Raw genomic sequence first — 17,092 nt, 5'->3', positions numbered from 1 at the left:
TTACCGAGAACTCCCTGCGTCTGTCTCCAGTCCGGCCTCCCAGGATGACGTTTCAGTGTAAGTGACGGCTGCAGCCAATCACAGGCCAAGCACAGGCTGCAGCGGTCACATGGACTGGCGCGTCATCCAGGGAGGTCGGGCTGGATGCCGAAAGAGGGACGCGTCACCAAGACAACGGCCGGTAAGTATGAAATTCTTTTACTTTCACTAGGGAAAGTGCTGTCCCTTCTCTCTATCCTGCACTGATAGGGAGAAGGGAAGCACTTTTCCCGCAGTCCGCAGCAGCTAGTCCGCATCAATTTTCTGCACATTTTGTGCAGATCCGCAGCAGAATCTGCGACGCAGATTCTGTGCGGCATTGATGCGGACAGTTGCGGAGGAAATCCGCCACGTGTGGTCATGCCCTTATAGTAGTTATATTCTTGTATATAGGAGCAGTATTATAGTAGTTATATTCTTGTATATAGGGGGCAGTATTATAGTAGATATATTCTTGTATATAGGTGGCAGTATTATAGTTGTTATATTCTTGTATATAGGAGCAGTATTATAGTAGTTATATTTTTGTATATAGGAGGCAGTATTATAGTAGTTATATTCTTGTATATAGGGGACAGTATTATAGTAGTTATATTCTTGTATATAGGAGCAGTATTATAGTAGTTATATTCTTGTATATAGGGGGTAGTATTATAGTAGTTATATTCTTGTATATAGGGGGCAGTATTATAGTAGTTATATTCTTGTATAGAGGAGCAGTATTATAGTAGTTATATTCCTCTATATAGGAGCAGTATTATAGTAGTTATATTCTTGTATATAGGGAGCAGTATTATAGTAGTTATGTTCCTGTATATAGGAGCAGTATTATAGTAGTTATATTCTTGTATATAGGGAGCAGTATTATAGTAGTTATATTCTTGTATATAGGGGGCAGTATTAAAGTAGTTATATTCCTGTATATAGGAGCAGTATTATAGTAGTTATATTCTTGTATATAGGAGCAGTATTATAGTTGTTTTCTCGTATATTATGGGGCAGTATTATAGTAGTTATATTCTTGTATATAGGGGCAGTATTATAGTAGTTATATTCTTGTATATAGGGACAGTATTATAGTAGTTATATTCTTGTATATAGGAGCAGTATTATAGTAGTTATATTCTTGTATATAGGAGCAGTATTATAGTAGTTATATTCTTGCATATAGGGGGCAGTATTACAGTAGTTATAATCTTTTATATAGGGGGCAGTATTATAGTAGTTATATTCTTGTATATAGGGGGCAGTATTATAGTAGATATATTCTTGTATATAGGTGGCAGTATTATAGTAGTTATATTCTTGTATATAGGAGCAGTATTATAGTAGTTATATTTTTGTATATAGGAGGCAGTATTATAGTAGTTATATTCTTGTATATAGAGGCAGTATTGTAGTAGATATATTCTTGTATATAGGTGGCAGTATTATAGTAGTTATATTCTTGTATATAGGAGCAGTATTATAGTAGTTATATTTTTGTATATAGGAGGCAGTATTATAGTAGTTATATTCTTGTATATAGGGGACAGTATTATAGTAGTTATATTCAGGTATATAGGAGCAGTATTATATAAGCTATATTCTTGTATACAGGAGCAGTATTATAGTAGTTATATTTTTGTATGTAGGGGCAGTATTATAGTAGTTATATTCTTGTATATAGGGGGCAGTATTATAGTAGTTATATTCTTGTATATAGGGGCAGTATTATAGTAGTTATATTCTTGTATATAGGGGGCAGTATTATAGTAGTTATATTCTTGTATATAGGGGGCAGTATTATAGTAGTTATATTCTTGTATATAGGAGCAGTATTATAGTAGTTCTATTCTTGTACATAGGGAGCAGTATTATAATAGTTATATTCTTGTATCTAGGAGGTAGTATTATAGTAGTTATATTCTTGTATATAGGGGGCAGTATTATAGTAGTTATATTCTTGTATATAGGAGCAGTATTATAGTAGTTCTATTCTTGTACATAGGGAGCAGTATTATAGTAGTTATATTCTTGTATATAGAGGGCAGTATTATGGTAGTTATATTCTTGTACATAGGGGGCAGTATTATAGTAGTTATATTCTTGTATATAGGAGCAGTATTATAGTAGTAATATTCTTGTATATAGGGAGCAGTATTATAGTAGTTATATTCTTGTATATAGGAGCAGTATTATAGTAGTTATATTCTTGTATATAGGGGCAGTATTATAGTAGTTATATTCTTGTATATAGGAGCAGTATTATAGTAGTTATATTCTTGTATATAGGGGCAGTATTATAGTAGGTGTATTCTTGTACATTGGGGCAGTATTAAAGTAGGCATATTCTTATCCATAGGGCTGTTGCCAGGGATACAGCTATTGTACGACTAAGGGTATGTTCACACGACAGCGTCCGTAACGGCTGAAATTACGGGGATGTTTCCGCCTGGAAACATCCCCGTAATTTCAGCCGTAACGGCATGTGCAGGCGCTTGAACGCCGCGTCCATTACGGACGTAATCGGCGCTGCTATTCATTGGAGTCAATGAATAACGGCTCCAATTACGGCCAAAGAAGTGACAGGTCACGTCTTTGACGCGGGCATTTATTTACGCGCCGTCATTTGACAGCGGCGCCTAAATATACGCCTCGTGTGAACAGACAAACGTCTGCCCATTGCTTTCAATGGGCAGATGTTTGTCAACGCTATTGAGGCGCTATTTTCGGACGTAATTCGGGGCAAAAACGCCCGAATTACGTCTGTAATTAGTGCGTGTGAACATACCCTAAAAGTCCCAGCATGCTTCGCCATTCACATATTGACAATACTAATCCTTGGATATAGGAGTTGTTCAGCTCTCCCATGTCTTGACCAGATGTTGTGATACTACAGATTCCATCCTGCTGAGAGTTGTCCTTCCACAGGACTCCAGACTCTGGTGCAGCTTTAACAAGGGCACTTGTGACAAATGTCACATTCCTGGGTGACATCACTCAGGACAGAATGAGTAAAACCCCCTTTGATGCCAGCCCCACTCCCTCCAGTATTATTTATAGCGCAAGCACTGGGCCCTCTGGAGTGATGCAGGGGCACACCCAGCACAGCAGCGTCATGGGGCGTCTATCCTGTTAAAGGGAATCTTATATCCTCACCCTGCTCACCAGCTAACCTCAAATAACTCAGTGTGGACACAGAGGACACATACACTATACCACTGCCTGCAGCTGCTGCACCACAGGGGAGGAAACCACTGACCCTCACTCAGTAAGTACTGCTACCTGCTCTATACTGTGTATCACTATACAGATGTAGTAGACTTGTGTGTCAAATAGTTGTGCCCTGTGGCATAACACATGGTAATATTGCCATGTGTTACCTGCTAGTCAAGCTACTGAAAGAAACTGCTGAATGGCAAATTTAGCTCTTCTACGTCTGCACTTCAATATTTTTCTTACTGTAACGTTTATGTTGTTTATTTGAACTAACATTGTTACACTTGTCAGTTTTTACTTGTGTGTATATATAAGGTGTAGCAGAGCTGAATGTGTTCTTTATCTGGAAATTACAAGATGAGTTATTACAAAGGACAAACTCTGTGCTTCAGTATTTGTTTTACTATAATGTTTATGTTGATTGTTTAGGATTTATTTTTATATCGAATTATCACTATTACATTGGGCAGATTTTGCTTGTGTATGTAGTGTAGTAGAGCTGAATATTTTTAACTGTTTTTTGTGCACTATAAAACAAAAACATCTTGATCTCATGTTACAAAGAACAAACACAGCCCTGCCACATCTGTATATATATATATATTATGCATACATATTTATATGATGACATCTTTATGTGGGTAGTTTATATGAATGGTGGTTACTACTAGATGCATCTGCTGTGATCTATCATTGCTGGGCATCCTGATGCCTCCCTGGGTGTTGCCTTGGCTCATCCTATATTGCAGATAGCAGGGCTCACACCCATCTCACACAAATTTTTCATACAGTATTGCCATCCTGACTGGCTAGAAAGGAAAAATGATGCAGTATACAACACGTACATATATACTTGTATCCATGATACTGATATATATATATAATACAAAAATCTAAATGTAGTAAATAAAAAATAAATAAGGGGCAAACAGCATTGATACATTTTAAAAAACAAAACAAAAAAAACAATACTTCTATGGAGATTAGGCTCAGTTCACTGGCAAATTAGCCCCAAATCATGGTTATATTGTGATAAGAAATGTCTAGGTCTTGATAAAACCACAAAATGAACATTTTGGTAACAATTTTTTAATGATATGGACTTGCCCTCGAAATTATCGAGTTTCCACCCGGGTCTCGACCGGAGAATTCTGCATCTTTTCAGAAACCCAGATTCAGCTCAACTTGGTTGAATAATTCCCATATTCTTATTAAACCCATATGTCAGTCACTTAAAAAAAAAAAACGTTCTCCTGCTTCATGGAAGATCTTGGAAACAGATGTGGAGAATTTGGAACTCTGGGTGTGTAAGCTAAAAAAAAAAAAATGAATAAAAAAATTAACTCTTCAATGTCCCAATAGTGGACAATACTGTGAAGGTGGCCATAGAAGCGCAGATCATGGCCGGTATGTCTAAAAATGTGCTGTTTTTGACCTTTTGGACTCCTTTGCAAAAATAGTATCGGCCATATTTTAGCATTTTATTTTGGTTGTTTATGTTATTATCATTCTAAAATCAATTTTGTAGGATTTTTTTTTGTTTTTCTTTTTAGATAAGGATGATGTATATAGAAATGCCTGTGTGATCAGGGGGTAAATCTTTGCATCTATGTCCAGCTTTAGGGGGAAATGTTGTTTTCTGCTTATAGTGACCTATGATCTACCATTGTGATAGGGGTGTGATGCTCTGGCTCTCCCTACTGGCCAGTAGGTGTATAGCCACAGATTGACACACCCAGACTCTCAGGCTGTGAGTTCACTCTGCAAGTTGTTGCTGTAGGGAACAGACTGACTCGGGGTCTAAACCAAAGTTATTCTCTTCCTTTAGGAATCCAGATACTTGACCGAAAATGCTTCTCTTATTGCTCGGGATCATTATCCTCCATGTTGCCGTCCTGGTTCTGTTATTCGTCTCTACAATTGTCAGCGTAAGTACCAAGAATTTAGCTTGAAGCATATGTGCCCATATATGTACCACACATTTGGTTTATTACATCTATATGCACCTACTGTGCCGTGTTCTGCTAAATAACTTACATTTTTGGGACTTTTCGACCTTAAATATATATTTTTTACTCAATTTTTTGGAGTTTTCTGCAATGTTTTTGAAATTTTTGAAAGTTCTGTAAAGTTTGTATGTGTGTGTAGCAGTCTATGTGGGTTTATGCAGGGTACAATACCATAAATATATTATTTATAGCTTTCTTCGGAAAGAAAAATACACCATTCACGTCTTCTATCCATATGTATAGTGGTATAATAGGGCGTAAATAATACATAGGGGGCTTCTGTTAGGCAGGGCGCAATCTGTTATCCAGATGTGCTGTTCAAGGCATTTCCGTAGCGTTAATTTGGAGTCTGCAGCTCAGTCTTGGAGGGAAAAAAAAAAAAAACAAGTATGAATTTTGCACTGGGATTCAAATTGTGAAATTTGAGACCCGAAATGCGTGGAGCTTCGCAGCTGGAAGCAGCAAACCCCCCCCCCCATACATACAATATGAGGCTTGTAAATGGGATTCATTTTGGAGCGTTCTCTCTACTCCAAATGTGGTGATGTTGAAAGCTTAAAATATCTGAAGTGGGACAAAAATATACTCAATCTTAGAGAGGTAAAATTCCCAAAAATTTTTGTAAAAAAAAAAAATTAAAACATTTTCTTCAAATTATTACATTTTCTAACAGTCTGGAGGCAACGAACACACAACAAACACAAATGATATAAAAAATAGTTATGTAAATGAAATAATAAGAAAAATATATATAAATAGACATAGGGTCTAGGCTACGTAAACCGAGCCTAAAAGCCCGGAGCTTGAAGGGTTAACAGTCATTGAGACGGTGCTGACAGAGGGTTTCCTTACTCTGGTATTTTAGGGATTACGTACTCCAAAAACATACACCTCAACGTACTCTGGTTGGCAGGGAATGTATAAACAGCCCGGAGCCCTTTTACCTGTCTGCAGCGGGTATCGCTCTGTATTGTACCTTCAATAACGACAGATTGGAAAAGGGCAAAGACAAATGTCGCTATTTTGTAGGTGTTTTTTTTTTTTAGGATGGGAGCAACTAAAAAAAAAAACTTTTTGTATTTTTGTTCTTTTACAAAAATATTCGTTTTGTTGTCTCTATTTCGATATCAATTGTCTGTAATGAATCCAGGCTCGCTGCCACATTAGTAAATATGCCCTGAGGGTCCCCTGGTTATTGGCTGAGTCGACCATAAAGGAAATTTTTTAAAAACTTTATTACAATACCATCCAAACCAGGGCTGGTGCGTTCTACAAGTCTTATCACAACAGATTGTGATCAATCATCATGATCTGGTAGTGGATCAAATTGTAAATGACAAATGCAACTCTCTGCCTTTATTTTATTAACATATTGTCCTATATTATTGTGGTCAGGGTCCTATATTATTGTGGTCAGGGTACTATATTATTGTGGTCAGGGTACTATATTATTGTGGTCAGGGTCCTATATTATTGTGGTCAGGGTACTATATTATTGTGGTCAGGGTACTATATTATTGTGGTCAGGGTACTATATTATTGTGGTCAGGGTCCTATATTATTGTGGTCAGGGTACTATATTATTGTGGTCAGGGTCCTATATTATTGTGGTCAGGGTCCTATATTAACATCTCACTAACACAGCAGAGCTTGCAATCTAATATTCTTATCATAGACCTACACCTACTAGGAGCATTTCCGAATCAAGCCTGTAAAAATGCATGTATATTTTTGGGGGAAATGCCCACGAACATAGGCACAAAAATATTATTTTAATTTGCTAGTTCATTATGCTTCTGCTTCTCAGCTAGATAGATATGGGCAGTGATCATCTGCTGCCCTTTTTTTTTTTTTTAATGACACGCCCACGCTTAGGGACACGCCCACGCTTAGTGACACGCCCACGCTTAGTGACACTTTTTGTAGGTAGTATAGGCAAAAAAAAGGGGGTCCTGGCATTTTTGTCAGCACCCAAATTGCTATATATCGCGGTAAGTCCTCGGGATGGAAGCAGTCGTTATGGCTATTATTAAAGGTCCTCACATTTGCAGTGTTATTCTAATACTTTGGACTTTTTTGTTTCTTCATCAGAGTTGGCTTGTAAGCAATGGCTACTCTGCGGATTTGTGGCAGAATTGCAGTGGAGCCAGCAATACCTGGAACTGTCTCTCGTCCTCAAACAATGGTGAGTAGACCTATGACGTTACGTTACAGATGGAGGAGAAATTCCAAAACATTCACCCCAAAAAATTGTCAAACAAATAACCTCCTATGGAAAACATGGACGCCAGACCACATTACGAGGAACCCAACAAATCATAAATCACTTGGGGGCTATTTTTGAGCTCTGCCCTTTAAGACTCTAAAATAGGCCGCCTGTTACCCGCATAAAAATAGAAGTAGTATAGTCCAAGGTCTCTCGAATTTCACATTGGCTGAGAACCCCACATTATATTTACAGCTCAGTCCAAGCACGGGTTATGGAAAAGCATTGACTCACAGCACCCTCTGGTGGTAGATGAGTAGTAATGCAGTTGGGGCAAATAACATCTTTTTGGTTCAGCCCATGCGCAGGTGCAGTGTCGCTGCAACAAAATCCAACACGTAGCTTCTTTTTATTTTACTTTAAGTTTATTAAATACCACAATTTAGTGGAAAATGACGTCTGGGTTATTTGGCTGCCGATCAGGTCTGGATTACAATAGATCTACAGACATGGAGACAATAAAGTCTATTGTTCCTCACCATAATATTAAAAATGTAATTTCCGGTAAAGATTGCTTTTTAAAATTGGTGTTTTTATGTGGAGCGGGGGTGGGGATACGATGGAAAGCTCTTGGGCCAAACCATTTACCCATTTAGTATATAGGGGTTCACATAAAACACTATATAGTTAAATCTATACTTGATTTTTTATTTGCAGACCGAGGGATTTGGTGTAACGTTATGTTAGTGAAGGGGGAGAAATACCTGGAATATCAATGGATGGAATTATTTCTTCTAGGATGCGGGGGGGGGGGGTGAAACGCGATGTAGAAATCCTAAATTCATTATTTATATCATTAAAGAGTCACCTCTCCTGACAGGTCCATTTTAGTCAATGCTTGTTTTTTCCCCATGAAGTAACAATCCTGGATCATCTTTTCTTAGAACTCTATGTTGTGCCATTCCTCTATTACTCCTCCTAGAAATTTATAAATAAATTGAAAACTGGGTATTCCCTACAGACTGACACTGTCCAATCAGCGCTGACAGAGTGAGACTGTGTAAGGACACGCCCCTTTGACAAGGGCAATGGTAACACCCAGCTATAAAATTCTAGGAGGAATAACAGAGGAATGGCACAATGCAGAATTTTAAGAAAAATATGTTCCAGAATTGTTATTTCAGATACAAGTATTTACTAAAATAGCTATGTCCGGGGATGTGACCGGTCCTCTTTAAGAGAGAACTGTTTCTGTAATGTATAGGGAGAATCCATTATTTGTAGGGGGATCTGGAATGCTATATGGAAATACCAGTACTTGTAGGGAGTCCTGGAATGCCTCGTGGAGAAACCATGTGGTCCTGGAATGCTATATGACATTATCATTTCTGGTAGGAGGTATTGGTATGTTATATACAAGTACCATTTCATGTAGGAGGTCCTGGAATGCAATATAAAAATACCGTTTTATGTAGGGGCTCTGCTATGCTGTATAGAAGGACCATTTAATATAAGGGAAATCTCAAATGCTATATGGAAATACTATTTTTTATAGGGAGGTTTTGGAATGCTATATGGATGTATAATTTCATATATGGGGCTCTGCAATGCTATATAGAAGTACCATTTTATACAGGGACGCTGAAAGGTTTTATAGAAGTACCTTTTTATATAGGGGCTCTGGAATACTATATAGAAGTAACTTTTTATGTAGAGGGCTCTAGAATGCTATATAGAAGTACCTTTTTTATATAGGGGCTCTGGAATACTATATAGAAGTAACTTTTTTATGTAGAGGGCTCTAGAATGCTATATAGAAGAACCTTTTTATATAGGGGGCTCCGGAATACGATATAGGCCTACCATTTTATATAGGGGGATCTGGAATAATATATAGAAGTACCACTTTATATAGGGGGTGCTGAAAGGTTATATAGCAGTACCATTTTATATAGGGGCTCTGGGATGCTATATAAAGGTACCATTTTTGTATGGGGCTCTGGAATACTATATAGAAGTACCATTTTATGTAGGGACTCTGGAATGCTATATGGAAGTATGATTTCATATAGGGGGTTCTTCAGTGCTATATAGAAGAAGAATTTATTCTCGGGTAGTTCTAGAATGCTATATAGAAGTATCGTTTTAGATAGTTGACTCAGCAATGCTATACAGAAGTAGCATTTCATACAGGGGGGTCCTGGAATGCTGTATACAATTTATTGTAGCCGTGTCCTATATAGAGAGAATTTCTGTTGGGGTTCCCACAGACCATACCCCTTATTTTTGGGTTAGTAGATGGGAATAGTTCCCTAAAAGCTTCTCAAAAATGGATGTTTTTTGTTGAATGAGTACAAGGTTTAAATACCCATTTTGACCAAGCAGAGTACGAACTCCAGTAAGCGGAGTATATATTGCGGAGTACTTCCCATATATTGGCCATGGAGTATATATTGCGGAGTACTTCCCATATATTGGCCATGGAGTATATATTGCGGAGTACTTCCCATATATTGGCCATGGAGTATATATTGCGGAGTACTTCCCATATATTGGCCATGGAAGGATGTTCGTTTTGCTTGTGTTGTGTAAATGTTTTTGTAATTTCCTAGATGATTAGATACTAAATTATTCAGGGCCGGTTCTCCTATTGTTTCGAGAGCTTTTACTGGACCATTGACATAAAAGCTTGATGGTTATTGAGCGTCTCTGCTGTGGCCGGCCGGTGGTTACATCAGGGTAGACCCTTGTAGGGAGATGGTTTGTCTGGTTCAATGGGGGGCCCGACCTAACTCAATTTAATTTTTTTTTTAAAAAAAAATCTGATTCATAATTCAGGAAGTGATGGGAAACTATGGTGCCAATTCAGCTTTAAGGCCGACTGGTTGCTATGGATACATGGCCACACTACTACATCTTTTTTCATGGGGTTGTCACGCACCTCCTCCATAGTAACCTGCCAGAGAAGTGACAAACCATGCCTTTCCCTATTTCTTACTGCCGTATTAATCAGAATTTTTTTGTAAATTTCATAAAGATGGTACAACCCTTTAAGGGTAAAAAAAAATTGGTTGATTTAGGTATGGAGAGATATATTATCCAGTGTCGCTCGGCAGATGTGCCATGAAAGCTGTGTGGCAACCCCTTGAAGGAGTTGCAGTGGCGGCCATATTGGTTGTCAGCCACCTTTTCGTAAAAACAGATATAGACAAGTCTGGATAGGATTTTTAACATCTAGACAGAGGACAACAAGGAAGAGCATCTGGTCTTATAAGATTACATGTTCTCTTGCCATTCTGTGGCGGACGTAAGTTCTGCCATACTTGCCGAATATTGAGAAGTGACATCAGGGAGAGTCCGAGATGTGACATATTAAGCGGATCGAAGTGCCATCCATTTATATAGGGCCCACCACCAACCTATGGCATAAAATCACAAGTAGAGCGTATGACCCCCTTCATCATACCCCAAAACAAATACAGTCTCCAGTCCAGACCCCTAAACTAATACATGCTCCAGACCAGACCCCTAAACTAATACAGGCTCCAGACCAGACCCCTAAACTAATACAGGCTCCAGACCAGACCCCTAAACTAATACAGGCTCCAGACCAGACCCCTAAACTAATACAGGCTCCAGACCAGACCCCTAAACTAATACAGGCTCCAGACCAGACCCCTAACCAAATACAGGCTACAGACCCCTAACCAAATACAGGCTCCTGACCAGACCCCTAAACTAATACAGGCTCCAGACCAGACCCCTAAACTAATACATGCTCCAGACCAGACCCCTAAACTAATACAGGCTCCAGACCCCTAAACTAATACAGGCTCCAGACCAGACCCCTAAACTAATACAGGCTCCAGACCAGACCCCTAAACTAATACAGGCTCCAGACCAGACCCCTAAACTAATACAGGCTCCAGACCAGACCCCTAAACTAATACAGGCTCCAGACCAGACCCCTAAACTAATACAGGCTCCAGACCAGACCCCTAACCAAATACAGGCTACAGACCCCTAACCAAATACAGGCTCCTGACCAGACCCCTAAACTAATACAGGCTCCAGACCAGACCCCTAAACTAATACATGCTCCAGACCAGACCCCTAAACTAATACATGCTCCAGACCCCTAAACTAATACAGGCTCCAGACCAGACCCCTAAACTAATACAGGCTCCAGACCAGACCCCTAAACTAATACAGGCTCCAGACCAGACCCCTAAATAAATCCAGACCAGACCAGACCCCTAAACTAATACAGGCTCCAGACCAGACCCCCTAAATAAATCCAGACCTCTAAACTAATACAGAGCCCAGACCAGACGCTAATATATACTAGACTCTCATCATTCTTTCGTTGGATCCTCCTGGCCTCGGCAATGCCCAGGAGTAAAACGGACTGTAGGATCGGGGAGGGGGTGAATATCTGTAGTCAGGACACGGTCCCCGGGAGACTCGACAGCTCGTCCAGGAGGTCCCCCCTTTTTAGCCCCCTGGACGTTCTAGAAGAGCGTTGACAAGTTCTGAACTATCAGATGCCGGATTATATGAACAGTTCTGTATTATTGCCGGGGTGATACATACTGTATATATGGCTGTCACACAGGTCCCGGCCTATCACCAGCTATGTGCTCCTGTTCTTATATAAGTGTCTGTTCTTCTCTATCCACAGAGTGGCTCCAGTCTGTCCAGGCGATGATGATTCTATCCATAATCTTCAGCGTCCTGTCCCTGTTTCTCTTTTTCTGCCAACTCTTCACTCTTACAAAAGGTGGGCGATTCTACCTGACCGGCATCTTCCAGATCCTCGCAGGTAAGTGCTTCCAGAATAAGTCCATATTCCGAAATCATAGGGGAGGGGTCTATAGAAACGGGGATCCCTGAGTGGTCTTAAGCGAAGCAGGAGCTTCAAGTGCTGAAATCCCTTACAGTCGGACAACTAATAGTTTAGCTATTGCATTGCACTCTGCTGCATTGCATAGTGCGAGGCGTAGCTGTTTTTACATCAGACAATGCCCCACATCTCCCATGATGCAACCTGGCAGGGCATGCTCTTCACAGACATTGAAACAGTAGGGGGCAATGAGGTGTCGTGTGAGCTAATGGGAAACCAGCAGAGTTGTGAATGCAGCTCTGGATGTAACTGGAGTATGATCAATTATTATTCTTTGAACCTCACCCTTCTTTTCAGCTCAGGATTTCTCAGGCCATGCCCGGTTACCATGATGTAAAGGGACAAAACGTTGCAGTTTATTCATAGGAATGCTGGGTACTGCAATCCATTCATCAGGTCATTCAGCAGGGCTGGGCCTTTAAACCCTGGATTATCTGCTCTCTATGGCGCTGCATGCCAGGTCTCTGACTCACCCCTCCAAACACTTAATAATCACATCGTCTAATGTAATAACTGGGCACATCGCTGTGCGGCGTCCCATAGGAACCCAAGCAAACATTTGTTTTATGGTAAAACTCTATTTCATAGATTTTCACTTGTACAGATAGCGACGTTAAATGGTTAATATTATATATATTTGGTGAAATTCCATCACTTTGGCGCCCAATAATCTGGAAATCCTGCTAATCTGGCAAATGCTAAAAATGGTTCCATGCTGGATTAGCAGGAATTTCCTCGATAATCTTGCACTTGACTGCCTCTTGAGGATGGTGATGGGACTGCGTAGGCAAGTGTGTACTAGGCGGAGCTTCATGTCATCGATGTATCGGGAATTTTGTTGATAAGGGGGTTTAGGGTCATACACACTGCATAAGTGTCATCTCGTGCCCCCTTAATTGTGCTAGCCTCGTTGCCCCATATCAGTGCCAGTCACAGTCCCCCATAACTGTGGCTAGAATTGTTAAAGGGGTATGAGACTTTCACTTGCCCCTTAACAGTGCCAGAGAAATGCCCATTTAAAAATTCCAGCCTTTTCCCCTATGGCGGTGCTTCTTGCACTTACCTTGGTATGGGGGTCCACCTCCCAAACTCCCCTGCCCAATGTCATAATTTAGGGACACACAATATTGGGCCCGGACCCAGAATTCTTGGTGCGTTTAAAGGTGGTACATTTTTAACCCCGTATTGTCCTTGCATTTACCTACTACTTCATTATCTCCAATTGCTGCAGAACCTCGTAAGGTAAAAAAAGGGAGTTTCATGTGAAAAAAGTTCTGCAGCTGCTGGGTGTATATTATAAGGAAGGTTATGCTGCTGTAGAGAAGAGGAAGGGGGGGGGGGCTTCATGTCAGTCAATAGAGAATCAGTGATTGGTATAAAGCTTCCCCCTACTCTAGGAGGTTTTGCAGCAGCTGTGGCATTGTAACCTACCCTACAATACATACCCCAGCTGCTGCAGAATCTCTTTGAAAAGCAAAAGGGGAAGGACATCATGGCAACTACTTAGATCATTCATTGATTGATCGACTTAAAGTGAATGTCCACCCTTGAACACACTTTTACCTAAATAGGTCCAAAATTCTGTGCGGATTAATTTCATAACATATCTTTATAACATTCGAAGCTTTGTTTTTCCGATACAGAGCTCCAAATCCACTGCATAGCCATGATAAAATTCTGTCTGCCTGCAGTCACCACTAGGGGGAGCTCAGGAGCATACTGCAGCTGATTCATACTATTATAATGCAGTGGGCTCCCTCTAGTGTTAGCTGCAGGTAGGACAGAATTATATCATTTAACTCCATGGCTATGCAGGGGGGTTGGAGCTCTGTATCAGAAAACCCAGATCCGAATGATATGAAGATATATTAAAAGATCAAACAGCACATAATTTAGGACCTAAAGAACTAAATATGCACAAAAGCTGTTGAATGACATTAGAAATAGTGGATTTCTGTTCAACCAGACGTGATAACATCATCACTTAGCATTTATATGGTTATTACAGTATATTGTGTGTATTCTGCGCATATAATATACTGGGAACAAGTCTTAGGTAGTTTATTCTCCACCTCACCCCCCTCACAGTGATATTCAGCAGCTTCTGGCTCACATGTGGCATTTTTGTCCTTCGTTCACACAGTGTCTTTTGTTTTTAATTTGGAGTGGGTGGCATGGCCAGTGTAGCATCCAGTGACCTGGCCAGTGAAATGCCCACTTTTGCCTTTTCGTGAACAATGCGCTCATTGAGACTCACCACCCTGGGCAGGAACAGTAGGTGTCCCTTGGACAATTAGACAAAATGTTGAGTGTTGTGGAATTTGCAAGACCAGACAATGCCTCGCACAAAGATTTTTTCATTTTTTTTTTTGCAAAACCTCTCCCCTAACTAAATGTATTTGGTTAGGAATGTCTTAAAGGGAAAGTACTACCTGTCATGAAAGGACTATTTTGTAAAATATGTTGTAGAGCTCCTCGTCCTGATTAAAACGAGGTGAGGGAACGATGTGTTCAGAAGTTATCGCCATGTAAATTGGTTTTTATTCGTGACTTGCAGTACCGTTCTTCACCACATTGCCAACAGGAAAGAAATTCCATAGAAACGCATGCAATAGCGCCACCAGTCAATTTTTTTATTTTTTTACAATTTTCAATCACAGCTGACAGGTGCCGAACTATCAGATATAATGGATTATCAGAATATGCTAATTTTGATTTCTGCTGCTAATCTTGGGTTGAAAATCCACAATTTATGAAAGCTCTGGTTAAAAACAAGTGCCGGATTATCAGATTTTTGGGTTTATCAGATGCTCGATTTATAGGAGTTTAACTGTATATTGGAAATTAAGTAAAAAATGGTAGAGTTTTTCAGAGCGTTTTAGATGTTTATTGCTAGATGTAAGGGCTCCCCCTAGTGAAGGTTTACCTTGAAAAATATTTTTTTACGACACTTGGAATACTTGTAAGAAAATTATATTTTTTAAAAGTCTTTATTTTAGACATTTTTAATATATTTTTCGTAATCTCTTCTCAGGTCTATGCGTGGTGGCTGGAGCGTCCATCTTTACCGTTCGACACACGGAATGGCATAGGGATACTGCCAGCTTTGGATATGCTTACATCCTGGCGTGGGTAGCCTTCCCGCTCGCCGTCATCAGCGGCATCATCTATGTCATCTTGAGAAAGCGGGAATAATGATTGATACGCCACCATGACTAGGAAAAACTCAATATAAAAGTCTAAAGGGGATCCTAAAACAAAAAATTAAAATTTGAAACCAAAAATTTCACACACCTTCCCCTCTTACCAAAAAGAGAGAGTGCGGTGAGGGCGGGTTCCTGTGTTAATTGAAGATGTAAATAGTATCTATGGTTTAAAAACCTATTTATAACACTTTTTACATATATGTACATAGTTTTGTTTGCTTATTTTGACCTGTAGCCTAAAAAAAAAAAAATGTGCTCATATCTGCGACAAAAATTTTTACAAATTTTTGCGTGTGAACGGCAACAACTCAAAAACATTTCAATTTGAGTGCCTTACGAAAAACATGCCAACAGTCTTAATCTGTATCAGTGACTACCCCTTGCTCATAAAAAAAGACCCCCAAAACATGGCTTCCATACCAGGTTCAAAATGGCCGACGCTAGAACACGAGAGAGGCGTTTGTAGCGCAATCGGCCTTCTTGACGTTTATTCTCCCGAGCAGTTAAGTGTCCTTCGGGTCCGTACATAGAGAGAGAGGATGAGGACCCGACTGGAACTTATCACAGGGGTGAAAGCCGTAACCCGGCGGTCAGTAAGCCCTAACGAAATGGGCAATGAGGCTGGGCCAGCGACAGGGTCACTTTTTCGAAAATGCCATTTTACTATTGCACTGAGACTAAACCAAAGTACTGTGGAAGCGATTACTTTGTGAATAGGACAATCAAAGTTTTTGAATTTTTCAAATTTTTGGGGCATTTTGGAGAAAACAATAACGCAATTAAAAAAAAAAAATTTGAGGTGTAAAAAAAATAAATTTCCTTCTTCACATCATCTTAATTGCGTTGTTGCTTTTTATGGCAATTTTTGTTTTTGCTTTATGGCCGAGTTTGAATCGACCCTACACTGCCAGCGGAGCCTGCGACTCTTTGCAGCGCCAGAAAGTGGGAGGGACTTTACCATCCGAACGTGTATTTGTATACCTGTCTCCACACAGGGGATCTCAAAGAAAATTTAGGACGTGGAAAAGTACAGTATATGTATATTTTTATTTTAACCCATGTGCATGTATTATACGTATAGAAATATAGCTATAAAACAAGGTAGCCAAAAATTGACAGAATCTTAACGAATGTTAAAAAAAATAAAAATTGAGAATTTTAGATTCGACTCCTGACTGAAATTAGATTTTCAAAGTGTTGTTTTAACGTGGGAAAAAAATCCCGTGGTGCTATGATCGTTTTATTTTTTGACCATTCCTTCTATTTTAACCTTTGCATTAACAGCTGACCCAGTAACGTTTCTAGTTGTGTTCAGTTTTTTTTGTTGTTTTTAGAATAAAACCATTGAAACTCTAGTTCTCTAAATTTGAGGTCTATGTGAATATTTAATTAAAAAAAATGGCTGCTTAGACGTCTGCTGAAGTGTTTTACTGTGAGCTCTATTTTGATTGGACGAATCAGGTCACGTGATGCCTGGAGAGTAAAAGGAGCTGATACAGGCTGAAAGAGATGGCACACCGCAGCCTAT

At 39.6% G+C, this 17,092-nt stretch overlaps 1 protein-coding gene across 1 annotated transcript; it reads left to right on the top strand.

Moving 5' to 3' along the window:
• Nucleotides 1-3,147: 3,147 nt before the first annotated feature.
• PMP22 (peripheral myelin protein 22) lies at nucleotides 3,148-16,919 on the top strand. Its single transcript, XM_075846579.1, has 5 exons — nucleotides 3,148-3,292; nucleotides 5,069-5,168; nucleotides 7,341-7,434; nucleotides 12,137-12,277; nucleotides 15,393-16,919. The coding sequence occupies exons 2-5, from the start codon at nucleotides 5,091-5,093 to the stop codon at nucleotides 15,551-15,553; spliced, it is 474 nt and encodes a 157-aa protein (XP_075702694.1). The 5' UTR covers nucleotides 3,148-3,292; nucleotides 5,069-5,090; the 3' UTR covers nucleotides 15,554-16,919.
• The last annotated feature ends 173 nt before the right edge of the window (nucleotides 16,920-17,092 follow it).

Source organism: Rhinoderma darwinii, chromosome 13 (assembly GCF_050947455.1).
Source record: "Rhinoderma darwinii isolate aRhiDar2 chromosome 13, aRhiDar2.hap1, whole genome shotgun sequence".
Taxonomy (NCBI): Eukaryota; Metazoa; Chordata; class Amphibia; order Anura; family Rhinodermatidae; genus Rhinoderma; species Rhinoderma darwinii.
This window is presented reverse-complemented; position numbering and strand designations above follow the sequence as displayed.

Excerpts from the sequence above, each read along its gene's own strand:
- PMP22 (XM_075846579.1), top strand. The coding sequence starts at position 5,091 with ATGCTTCTCTTATTGCTCGGGATCATTATCCTCCATGTTGCCGTCCTG. Across the intron at positions 5,169-7,340 it reads TCGTCTCTACAATTGTCAGC|AGTTGGCTTGTAAGCAATGG; the intron begins GTAAGTACCAAG and ends TTTCTTCATCAG. Across the intron at positions 12,278-15,392 it reads CATCTTCCAGATCCTCGCAG|GTCTATGCGTGGTGGCTGGA; the intron begins GTAAGTGCTTCC and ends ATCTCTTCTCAG.